The 13,167-nt window shown below is 38.6% G+C and overlaps 1 protein-coding gene across 4 annotated transcripts in view; it reads left to right on the forward strand.

Annotated features, from left to right (window-relative positions):
- The window catches only part of CSNK1A1 (casein kinase 1 alpha 1), a 48,769-nt gene that overhangs the window by 16,504 nt on the left and 19,098 nt on the right, over positions 1 to 13,167 (forward strand). For 3 of the 4 annotated variants that reach the window (XM_056124312.1, XM_056124315.1, XM_056124314.1), the window contains exons 3-5: positions 4,965 to 5,091; positions 8,812 to 8,910; positions 11,263 to 11,346. In XM_056124312.1, the coding sequence (XP_055980287.1) occupies positions 4,965 to 5,091; positions 8,812 to 8,910; positions 11,263 to 11,346 (310 nt within the window). The remainder of the gene's footprint in view (positions 1 to 4,964; positions 5,092 to 8,811; positions 8,911 to 11,262; positions 11,347 to 13,167) is intronic. The other variant, XM_056124316.1, reaches the window with a different exon arrangement.

Here is a 13,167-nt window from a genome sequence, read left to right on the forward strand (position 1 = left end):
TGTTAGCTTTAGAGAAACACTGTGGGTATACCTTCAGACAAAAGAAAAATATGAAATAAAGAAATATCTGTAAATGTGCTTGTTTTCTTTAGTTTTGGGGTCATACCAGCTGTGCCCATGGCTCAACTGGCAGTGCTCGGGGTGCCATATGTGGTGCTGGGGAGACAACCCCAGTAGACTGCATGCAAGGCAAGCAAGTTCCTTACAAGCTTCTTTGTAGGTTTTTAGATTCCCCCCCCCCCCCCCCCTCCTATTTTGCTGCTCTTCAGGAGGGATTTGCTGGTGTGCCAGAGAGCAAGTTTGTGATCTCATACTTACAGGACAGGTGGTGCACAACTGAACCATCCCTGGGCTCCTAGTTTTGGGGTCATTTCTCAGAGTGTTTTAGGGCCATGCAGTGCTGGGAATCAAACCCAGGACTTCTCACAGGTGCAAATTATATGCTCTACCACTTGAGCCACATACATGGCTCTTAAAACTTATTTTTTAATATATCTTACTCTCCAGTTTCCAGTTAGAATATTAATCATAGGCTTTTCAGATAAGTTTTCAAAAATATTTTATGAAATGCGTGGTTGCAGAAGGATGTGAAGTATGAATTTGCGTCTTCAATAATTCAGGTTCATATTTCTGCTTAAAATGGTTGACTGTAGGGACTGGAGCAATAGCACAGCGGGTATGCCATTTGCCTTGCATGCAGCCGACCTGGGTTCGACCCCCGGCATCCCATGTGGTCCCCCAGCACTGCCAGGAGAAATTCCTGAGTGCAGAGGCAGGAGTGACTCCTGAGCATCGCTGGGTGTGACGCAAAAACAAAGAAAAAAAAATCAGGGTTTGGGGCTGGAGAGATAGCACAGCGGGTAGGGCGTTTGCCTTGCACGCAGCAATATGGCCGACCCGAGTTCGATTCCTCCACCCCTTTCCGAGAGCCCAGCAAGCTACCGAGAGTATCTCGCCCGCACGGCAGAACCTGGCAGGCTACCTGTGATGTATTCAATATGCCAAACACAGTAACAACAAGTCTCACAAAGGAGATGTTACTGGGCCCGCTTGAGCAAATCTATGAACAACGGGAGGACTGTGACCATGACAGGGTTTGGGGCTGGAGAGATAGCACAGCAGGTAGGGCGTTTGCCTTGCGCACAGCCAATCTGAGTTCTATTCCCAGCATCCCATATGGTCCCCTGAGCACCACCAGGAGTAACTCCTGAGTGCCGAGCCTGGAGTAACTCCTGTGTATCGCTGGGTGTGACCGAAAAAGAAAGAAAAATCAGGGTTTGTTGGTGGGGGTGGAGATTGACTGTAAATGTTGTTTATTATGGTTTTGTTACTGAGCCATGCTACAAATCTGTAGAGATGGTACAATTTTAAGAACTGGCTTATGCTTGCTTTCTTATTTGTCTTATTTGGCTTCCCCCTCTCCCTCCATAACTCTTTTTGACTTGAGTATCATTACAGAGAATCTTCTTTTTCTTTGAGACATAGATAATACTTACATTTAAAATATGCCATGCATTTATCTGGGGAATATAAAGTAACAAAATAGGAGACTAACATCCAAGAATAGTCGATAAGTACCCGGAGATTCACTCCATGGCTTTGAAGACTGGCTGCACATGCTAGGGGAAAAGGCAGCTCAGATAGCAAAGGGAACACCAAGTGAAGGGTGTTAGGATGATCCTCCCAGGATGGGGAGATACATGCTGAAAGTAGACTATAGACCGAACATGATTGCCACTCAGTGCCTCTTTTGCAAACCTCAGCACCCAAAAGGAGAGAGGGAACAAAAGGGAATAGCCTGCCACAGAGCTGGGATGGGGTGGGGGGGGGTGGGGGGGTGGGAGGGATACTGGGATCATTGGTAGTGGAGAACAGGCACTGGTGGAGGGATGGATACTCGATCATTGTATAACTGAAACCCAAGCACAAAAACTTGTAAGTCCACAACTGTACCTCATGGTGTTTCACTAATAAAAATGTTTTAAAAATAAAATATGCTATGACTTTTAATATTGAGAATTCAAAGTAGAAGTTTGTGAGGTTTGCCCAGATTTTCCTCTGTAGTTAACATAAAACTAAAGACAAAAAGGGAAACAAAATAATATGCCCCTTTTCTTTTTAATGTAGGAGTACTGCTGTTTATTTAGCCGCTGATTAAGCTGATTGAAGCAGGCATGAACTCCACATTACCTTTTCTTTTTTAATTTTAATTTTTTATTTTCATAAAATTACTTACACTAATTGTTTACATTTTAATATTTCAACACCAATCCCACCACCATTACTTTGAATCTTCCCACCACCACCCCAGCCTGCCCCTGAGGCAGATACTAAATAATTTATTTTGTATTGCTCGCCATGAATACTATGAGGTGTCGCACAGTCACAAAAGTGGCCATGCACTCCTGGAATTCTGTAAAACTGTAGCTCTGTCGTCTCCATTGTGAGACTTTTTACTGTTTTTGGCATATCAAATACGCCACGGGGAGTTTGCCAGGCTCTCCGAGAGGGACAGAGGAATCGAACCCCAGTCGGTCGCGTGCAGGGCAAACACCCCACCTGCTGTGCTATCACTCCAGCCTGGGATTCTAAAATTTTTAAGTATTTGGGGTCCAGGGCCATGTCTGAGGCTTGCTGTTCTCTACTAAGATTCATTTGTGAGTTTCTGAATCATGGCCATTGATGTGTTTAAATGGTGCCCAGAGGCAGTTCTTGGGCCTGACTGCCAGGCAACCACAAGGGCAGGGAAATGGGGGAAGGTTGCCCATTCCTGATGAGTCCTTGAAGCCTGGAGTTTTCAGGTCCCACTGGTCCCACATACCTGGGTTTTCAGGGGTTTCATTCTCATGTGAACGGGTCTCGGGAGGAGACTGTGAAGTTTGGCTACGAGCATGGTGGCAATTGGGTTCTGGAGGCTTTCGGATGCAGAGGTTCATTTGGGGCAGAACACCTGCCCCTCCCTCCGAGGTGCCCCCATGAAATCAGCCTGGTGCGATGTGAAGAGACAACTCTGCAACATCTGCTCGCCTCAGAGATTCACTTTGTGAGTCTCTCAATCATGGCTGTTGATGAGTTTAAATGGCCTGCTTTTTATCTCTTTCGAGATTTATTTATGGATCTCTGAAGCAAGGCCAATAAATGAGCTTGTATAGCTGAGCTGGAGGTGTTTTGTGGGCATGACTCCCACATACCTAATTTTTGGCCATTTAATTTCTCAGGGAATTTGGTCCCAAGTTGTTGGGGTCCAGCCAGAGGCACAGAAATTTGGGGTCAGGAGGCCTGTAGGCACCATCGGGCTGCTGATGCCACACCAGTAAACAGCTTGACCTGCTGGACTGTACTCCCTCATATGCCCTTAATATTTGTTAGGTAGTCCTCTCACTTTTACTCAGCTCACAAAGAAAACCCACCACTGTGAGCTTATTTCCAGTAAATATCTAATAAAGTAAAGGATGCTTAATTACCATATGGAAAATAATGAAAGAGAGTGGGGGAAATATTAGCTTTTTTTGTCTTAGTCCAAGTTTTTTTTTTGTTTTAGGTACAGTGAGAACAGACCAACTCTGCTGCTATCACATTGGCATATTAATGCATCTGTATTAGATTAGTTTGTGGGCAAGATCTGTAGATAAATTTGTAGAATTTTCTGTACCGTATATGAAAATGAGTATGTAAAAAATGTGTTTGATTATTTATGCCTCATGATTACAAGGGAAAGTTCTCAAGTATAGTTGAAGCAAAAGATAGAAAGAAACTTGAATTTTTAAAGTTCTTTTGCTCTCAGTACGAGATTCTAGAGGATATTGATTTTTGTATGAATGGGACCTATCTGAATAGATTTGAAATTAAAGGGAACTAACTTGAGGCTTACTCTTTCTGTACTCAGTGCCATGTCAGAACTGTCGTTTTGGTAGCACTCATTAGGGATAATAATGATATGGTTTTCAAAAATCACCAAACATACCTATATAGTTAGCTTTGCACTTTGTAGAAAAATTACTGTATCACTGTCATCCAGTTGTTCGTCAATTTACTTGAGCGGGCTCCAGTAACGTCTCTATTCCTCCCAGCCCTGAGATTTTAGCAGCCTCTTCTTACTCGTCTTTTGCCAACGATTGGAGGCTCTTTCAGGGTCAGGGGAATGAGACCTGTTGTCATTACTGGTTTTGGCATATCAAATATGCCACGGGGAGCTTGCCAGGCTCTGCCCATGCAGGCGGGATATTCTCAGTAGCTTGCCGGGCTTTCCGAGAGACATATATATTTCTCTGATTTGTTGCCTGCTCTCTGAACCCCATCAAATATGGTGCGGCAATTATGGAAGATGGGTAGAAAGTGTCATATAATGTGTAGAAAAATAGAAGTATTAAAATAATAGATTCCTGGAGCCAGAGATAGAGAAGTTGGCATCCTGTGAAGCCTGTTTGCACCCCCAGCACTGTTAGGTGTAATTTAAAAAAAAATTTTTAAATAAAAGTAAATTAAATCATGGTTTCTTTCATTGATAATATACTAAGGTAATAGTAGATTACCTTAGTTGCGACTTAATTTTCTTTTGCCATTGGCTTATATGCGCAGAAACAGCTTCAAACAAAGAAAATTTAAGAAGTAACACTGAAAGCCCTAAAATGGCACTAGACTGATAGCAATGGTCTTTACTTTTTTGTTGAGCAGTATAATTAGTGATTTCCTTAAGCAGAAGAAAACTTTCTGACTAGGGACATGGTAGAGGGAAATGGACACTGGTGAAGGCATTTTTGGAATAATATATACCTGAAAACCCAACCATTTTGTAATTTACGGTGATTCAGTTTTTTAAAAAAAAGAAAAAAGAAATTTAAAACTCAACCATAGGGTGAAAATGATCTTATTCTTACTATTCTGGAATTTTTTAATGTGATAAGTGATAATCAGCTTTTTCATCATGACCTCCTTTCTCTTTCCTTCACTTCCCCATTTGTTAGGTGGTATGGTCAGGAAAAAGACTACAATGTGCTAGTCATGGATCTTCTTGGACCCAGCCTCGAAGACCTCTTCAATTTCTGTTCAAGAAGATTCACAATGAAAACTGTACTTATGTTAGCTGACCAGGTATGTAAAAATTTTGAGAATTCTAAAAGTTCACTAACTAAATTAAATGTTTATAAACCATACCAGTTATATTCATATATTACTATTAACTTCGTAGTTCACTTATTTTGGTAAACTTGTACATGTTTTCCTGAAAGTATAGGACAAAATCTTTTTTTTTTTTTTTTTAGCCACCAATGGGATTAATAGTTTTTAAAGTGCTCCATTAAATGGAAGCTGGTTTCTTAATATTTTGTTTGAAGGTAGACTTCAGTGTACTATGTTGTAAAGTATAGAATAATATGAAGTGAAAGTTTATTTTATTAAGCATATTGAATGTTAGTTGATACCTCTATAAAGCTATACTTAGGCACTGAGATTGTTTAAGGAAGAATTTTTTGCCACAAGTAGATGTTTGAAGTAATAAATTCTTGGCCATTGATAGAATTCATCAAAGCGGGTAAGATTTTGGAGATGGGAAATAGATTCATGCATTAATTGGAGTTTAAATTGTTTTAAAACTAGAGGGTAAGATGTGATTTTTTTTTTTTGCCATAAGGGAATAAAGTTTAAATAAAATTATGATTGGAGGGGAGTTGTGAAGAAACCCTTTAAAAGAACACAAATAAACTAAAAGATAATGTCAAAAGAATTTACGAATTACAATTTTGGTCAAAGTTATCTTTTAAGAGAGCCAGAAAGATATTTACAGGGATTTAAGGCATTTGTCTTGCACACAACTCTTCCCAGTTGAATCACCAGCACCAGATAACTCCCTCGTATTACCACGTGATTCTTGAGCACTGTCGGGTGTGTCCCAAAATCACCAAAAGGAGAACACTACCTTTGAGGGCAAGAAAATGTTGGAAATAATGCAGTGCGTTTATGACAAATGATGTGCATGAGCATGTCATTTCTTAAATAAAAAGTGGATACAATGAGGACTGGAGAGAGAGAGCGCAGCTTGCCTTGCATGCAGCTGGCAGAGGTCCATCCCTTTGTTGCATATAGTCTTCTGAGCACCACCAGGAGTGAACCCTAAGCATTACCAGTTGTGGTTCAAAAACAAAAAATGTGAATGCCGTAATAAGGTAAAATGAAGTGATAAACATAACTAGTATTTGAGGTAGGACTTTGGAAAACATGAAGGAATTAGAAGGTGCTGTTGATTTTTCCTGTATCAGCCCCTACTTTTCTAATTCCCTATATATAATAAATTGAGTGACTTGAGCAAATATTAGTTATGGTGTTGTTTGTTTTATGTATACTCATGTTTAGAGGTCAAAAATCTTTTAAAATGTTTTTACTAATATGAGTGAGCCCTAATGAAAAGAGTATTCGGTAGGCTAAGTAGCAGGAATTCATGCACAGTATTTAGGACCTCAGGTACAAAGAATAAGTACTAGTCCCTTCCCTTTAAAAGCGTCTATTTAGTACAGAAAAATGGAAAAAGCAAAATATTCAAGGTTCTCTGATAGAAGTCTGCTTTAGGTACAGTAATAGAGAAAGATTATAATTCAGGGAAGAAGGTTACAGAAAGCATTTGCTGTTTAAGGAGATAGCTAAGGTTGGCTGTGTCAATGATAGGCAACACTTGAAGTAATCTGTACTTTGTGCCATTAATCATCTTTGTCCTACCTTTTCCTAGTTACGTATTAGTCACATTTTAATGATGGGTGTTCCTTTACTAGGGCAAGTATGTAACTTTAAATGAGCTGGGTGGTTTATTTTACTGATTTTAGTGTATAAGCTAGTGGTTGAGCTTAGCACTGTAGCACTGTCCTCCTGTTGTTCATCAATTTACTCTAGCGGGTCTAGTAACATCTCCATTGTGAGACATCACGGGTAGCTTGCCAGGCTTTGCCTTGTGGGCAAGATGCTCTCGGTAGCTTGCCGGGCTCTCCCAGAGGTGCAGAAGAATTGAACTCTAGTCGGCCGACCTGCCGCAGCATGCAAGGCATGTGCCATACCCGCTCTGCCATCACTCCAGCCCACTGGTTGAGCTTAAAGATGCTATTTGGACATTAGATACATCTATTATTTTTGAGATTATTAAGATACAGAGTTACAGATTTGCCTTTGATAAAGTAGTAGATTTAGAATTTATATGTCTGGTAGAATCTTGATGTATATTACTGAGTGCATGAGCCAGGAATAACCCCTGAGCAATGCCGGGTGTGACCCAAAAAGGAAAAATAAAATAAAATTCAACTCTTACGTAGCTTACTGAAAAGAAACTTGATCATTTAAAGGAGAGATGAACAAAAAAAAAAAAGTCTTTAATTACATAACATAAAATACATTACATGTTTACATAGCAAACATTAAGAATTTGTTTGTTGTGTGCAGAGATTGCTTAAAACTTGACATAAAACATACAAACCAAAAGAGGGGCCCGGAAAGGTAGGCATGTAAAAGGATTAAGGCGCTTATCTTGCACTCAATGTGTGAAGCTGTTTCAGTCCTTGGCAAAACCATGGTCCCTTGAGTGCCACCACAAGTGATCCCTCAGAACTTCTGAGTGTGGTCCACATATCTCCCTAAATATAATCATGGACAAAGATTTCTAGTCAAGTGGCTTTTTTTTTTGGTTGGTTGGTTGGTTGGTTGGTTGGTTGGTTGGTTGTTTTTGGGGGCTTCACACCCAGCGATGCTCAGGGGATACTCCTGGCTCTTCACTCAGGAATTACTCCTGGTGGTGTTTGGGGATCATATGGGATGCTGGGGATCAAACCCCGGTCAGCCGCGTGCAAGGCAAATGCCCTACCCTCTGTGCTATCACTCCAGCCCCTCAAGTGTTAAGAAAAGTATAGGAAAGTTCAGTACTTGTCAAATTGGGAAAATTTTCAAGGAAATAAAATAACCTTGCTTTGGGAAAACAATTGTGCTTGTGCTAGGAAACCATAATTATTATCACCTGTTTTGATTGGCAGTCTGATAGCACCTATCAAAATGACAATACAAATATCCTTAACAAGCATGCACAGTTTATAACTAGAGTTGAAAAATACTGGGAACTGATAATGTAATAAATTTGTTAAAATGGTCTGTTTATTATTGTGGGATAAAGTGAAGAGGGAAACCATGGAAGAATATAGGAAGCATACAAAGGAGACACGTAATAGCCCCCGTTTATCAAAGTTACATGTTTGTGTTGCCATTTTCATGCCTTTCAGGATTCTGGCTGTGTGTTTAAAGACGCAAACAAGAGTAAAGCTAATCAAATGCTGCTTCTTTTGATTTATCAGTCAGTTGGTCAGCACCCCAATTGGTCAACACCCTCTGCTCCCAAGTATAGATGCGTATGATAAGGTTCTATGTGTAGTGGTTTGGGTTCCTAAGATCTTAGGAATAGAAGGAAATAAACCCAGGTTGATATAACTTAGTCGCCTCATGGTAACATAGGCTCAAAAGTGCAATGTGAATTAAAATAACATCAATTTATTTTTGAAGGATTACTTTTGTAATTTAAAAATTAAAACTCCAGTTCTTCCCATAAGGCTATCGATGCAGTTGTGTTTATAATTAATTTCGGAAGAACCAGTCAGAGGACACTGTAGAACCTTATACTTCTATATGAGTCAGTCTGGAGATGATTGGAGAACCTGGTCACATGGTCTTTGTGAAGCCTAAGCAAATTATTAAAGATACCTAATGTTGATGAGGAAAAAAAAAGATTGAAACTGTGTTTTATTTTTTCAAATTAAGTAACTTAATTTAATTATTTCTTTTTTTTTCCAGATGATCAGTAGAATTGAATATGTGCATACAAAGAATTTTATACACAGAGACATTAAACCAGATAACTTCCTAATGGGTATTGGGCGTCACTGTAATAAGGTTAGTCAAATGTTCTTTGCATGAAAGGAGAGTAAAATAATCTCCCAAGAATTGCTTTGGCATATCTTCAATCTTTAAAAAGTTACAGAAATTTAATTTGCTGTTGGTAATTGCTTCAAAGAGATTGTGCTAGAAAATCAGCTAATTCTTATTAACTTAGTAACGTAAAATAAATTATCTTCAACTTACCTAACCAAGGTTATTATTGATATTTATGGAACTGTGAAATTCCCAAGGGTTTTATATTGAAATTTAATCAATGTTACTTAACAATTAAAAAATTGTGTCAGTTTTTCAGTCACTTGTTGAATAGTGAGGGGGGGGAAATCCATATGCTTTTCTTTCTAAATACTAAAAATCTGATTGTAACTTAGGTCTTCGAAGTGTGGGTTTTCATAATTTATATATGTGCTTGTGCCAGGGTGGGACCACTGACCCATTTGTCACCATGACATTAACATGTGCTGATTATAGCATGTTGATCATGAGAATTCTTAAGTCCTTGAATTTGTGTAAAAGTAGATGATAGTTTCTTATTTGGGTGATAAGTTGGGTGGGTTTTCCAACCATTTTCCCCTTTCAAAGGAAAAGTGAAACAAAACTAGTTTTTATTGTGGTCTCTGAATTTATGGGGTGATTATGTTAGTTAGTGACGCATGATTGCAATTAGAAATTAATTGTGTTGCTATTTTTTTCTGCATTGATTAGTTTAATGCGTGAATTGCTTTATTTATCAATATAATGTTGAGCTCGGGCAGACAGGCAGCATTGGCAATGCACAAAGCATGTTATAATCTGATGATCTGATAGAAATTCTCAACTTCAGGACAACTTGGGGGCTTTTTTTCCTATGGTTGTTGTTTTGTTTTTGTTTTCCTTTTAGTTATTTATTTTTTTCCTTTTTCTTATGTTGTTACTGTTTTGTTTTTGGAAGAATTCCCAGTTATCAAATTGTTAGGGAATGTTTGGTGTTTTCAGGTCTAGCTATAAATGTTTACCTTTGTTTGCCTGTATGAATGCCAACTTGGAGCCATGACCATTAGAACTGGTGTTACTTGTAAATGTGTGAGACATGTTTGGTCTGATCAAGTTTTAGAAAGTTTTTTGTTGAAAGCTGAGCTTTAAATAATAAAGTGTTTATTTTTATAAGTTGCCTTTTCCAAATGCTAGCTTCTCTTTGAAGCATCCAGGTTTTTAGTTTTTGCAAACCTGGTGATTTAAATAGAAAGTAATAGCCATTTTTAATTTGGGGGGCATTTTGTCAGTTTAAATCCAATCTTCTGGCCATTTCCCAGCTCTCTCTTTACCATTTTCTTCCCCCTTAAGAATCATTCTTCATGTGATCCATGTTCTGCATGTTGACATTGCAGTACATGTTTTGTTTTGTTTTTTCTTTTTTGCCTTAAAGCTAAGTAATGGCCTATGTAGTACCTCTTTGCTCCCCTCCCCCCTTTTAAAAGTACCTTGTTAATCATATAGTTGTGTGGAAGTCCAAAAATTTCCTGGTGATGAAAGTTTTTTAGGCTCTTGTGCCCTTCCTATAGAGATCTTAAAAAGAATATTGTGGAGCTGCTTGCTGTTACAGTTATAAGCCCTTTAGCAGAAGATGCACAGGGTTTTACTAAACTCAGATCCAGATTCCAAATGTTCTTGAAGATTTTAGATTAGTTGTTTTGTTTATGTAGTTGGTTTTTAGTGTTCTCTGTATTGTAGTTTGAAAAAAATGCCAGTTGTAGGAAACTGAATTCTTTCGTTAACTTGTTCCAATAGTTTTTGTTCATGGGAGGAAAAAAAAGAATATTTTGGGGGGATCTTGAGGTTGATTTTTAAAGTAAAATTCTTATTTGGAAAATTGTTCTGAATTTGATATTTAGGAGTGTCCACTCCAAATTTAGTGAATTTGCTCATCCCAGTAATCACAGCCCTGCATGCTTATAGAAATAAAATTTAAGGTGACTAAATGCCTTCTACCTCTTCCTTACTGAAGATTTTTTTTTCCCCCTGTGTAATCCTTTTTTTGGGGGAAGGGCAGATTATTGTACCAAAGATTGCAGATCTAAATTCCCCATTTTTGATTAAAATTAAAGAGCCAAATGTCACCATTGCTATCCCTGTTTCAGGCAGTGACACAAAATAGTGGCATTAAAAACCTTAAGTATTTTTCAGAATTCAAATGTTCTTGAGTATATGATTATTTGGAAATCTGAGAAGCTACAGTGCTTGGTGGAAGAAGGATGGCATTTGGCTACCCTGTTCTTTCTCTAATGCCTCGGTGTTGCCTGTCTGCGCCGGCCATTGTTGCAATGTAAGCAATACTGTTTGATGCACTGCCACCCTCTATTGTCTGTTTAGTGTTTAGAATCTCCAGTGGGGAAGAGGAAAAGAAGCATGACTGTTAGTACTTCTCAGGACCCATCTTTCTCAGGATTAAACCAGGTCTGAAACTGTCTCCTATTCCAACCTCAATCCCAAATTCATGTGCTTTTCTTTTTTATTGTTTCATTTTGATTATTTTTGTTTTGTTTTAATTCTGGAGAATATAGATCTTGCTCAGGCACCTCTTACGTTGGCATTATTCAGACATACTTGGCAAACATAACATTACTAAGATGTTTCTCTGTGGCTTTTGCTTAAAGCTTGTAAAGTTTAGAGGGAAAAAATCCTAAATGAAATAGGACTATGTTTACCTCTCTAACATCTTGATGACAAAATGATACATTGGTCTAGTGTTGAATTTCTTTACTTAAACAAGTTAAACTAAATTTTTTAAAACATGCAGTACAAATTCATTTGTATCAGAGATGTATGATGAACAGATTCTGCTTTTTTATTTTTGCTCCCTCTTCCTAATAAGCTTCATGTAAGTGTAGATCAGGTTTCAAACCCAATATTTCTTGGGCTGGGGAGATTCAGCTCAAAAGGCTAAAGCTGGAGGCCTCTATTTGATCCTGACATCAAGCCAGGATTATGTCTAAAACAGCACAGTTGTGGACCAAAAACAAACCAAACTCCTTTCTCCTTTCTGACCCGCCCCCCATCAAATCTAAAATTAATTTACTTGAAATTCTTGTTGCTACAACCAGATGGTAAAAATAAAAAACACTTACAGAGCCATTTCTATTCCCTGGAACTAGAAGACATTGTGTTCCACCATTATACAGAAAGAAACATTATACCACTTAACCAGATAATTCCCATTAGTGTTGCAGAAGATGATTTAAACTAATACATAACCCAGTGACTTGGCATCTCGCAGGGTGAGCATATTTTGTTCTCAAATAATTTTCTGAAGATAATTTATAATGTTAAGCACAACTCATCACATTTTCTTTTACTTTCAGGCCATTACTTTTTTACTGTGTGAATTTTCAAACTAACATGGGAAGATAAGGCCAAGAGAGAGAGAGAAAGAGAGAGAGAGTTCAGGAGGTCAAGCACGCATCTTGCATACAGCTGTGTTGGCTTCCACCCTGGTTCAAAACCCAGTACCACATAGTTTCTTAAGCACATAATGAGAAATACTCCTGAGAACCTCTGAGTGTGGCCCAGCCCATCTATCCGCCACCACCACCTCCTCCCTCTCCCTCCCTCTTCCCCCCCCCACCCCCCCGCAAGAAAATTTTTTTGTTTTTGTTTGGGGCCTCTAGCTGGCGATGATCAGGACATCTGCCTCTGTTCAGGGATCTTTCCTGGTAGGGCTCCGGGAATCCTATGGTGCTGAACATTGAATCCAGGTCAGTGGCATGCACAGCTAGCACCTTATCAGCTGTACTAGCTCTCTGACCCAAACAACTAATTTTTTAAATCAGAAATTTTTTAAGTACATAAAGTTTGAACAGAGGACTTTTTAGCACCCAATTCAGTATTATTCCAAGAAGGAAATATAGGTGTGCCTGATTCTGTTCTACACATACTCAGCATTATTCCAGAATGAACCACATGTGGTTTTATAAATTCAAATTCACTTTCACTCACTGAATTTGACAATGAAATATCAATTGTAGTGACCAGATCTTGGTTGTTGAGAGGAGATGGTGTATAAGCATATAAGGAAATTCTAGTGCCCATTAAATTGTTTATATTCTCTAAACATAATAATAGGTTTACTAGTCTGCGAGGTAAAGTGGTCTTGTGAATATTTTTTTAGGAAAAAAAGAATGTGAGCCATTGGGGGGGTGCTATAGTTACTGTAAACTAAAATTGACCATTTGATTTTGATATCAGAAGAAAATACACTTATACTGAGGGGAGTTAGCC

Source organism: Sorex fumeus, unplaced genomic scaffold (assembly GCF_029834395.1).
Source record: "Sorex fumeus unplaced genomic scaffold, SorFum_2.1 ptg000051l, whole genome shotgun sequence".
NCBI lineage: Eukaryota > Metazoa > Chordata > Mammalia > Eulipotyphla > Soricidae > Sorex > Sorex fumeus.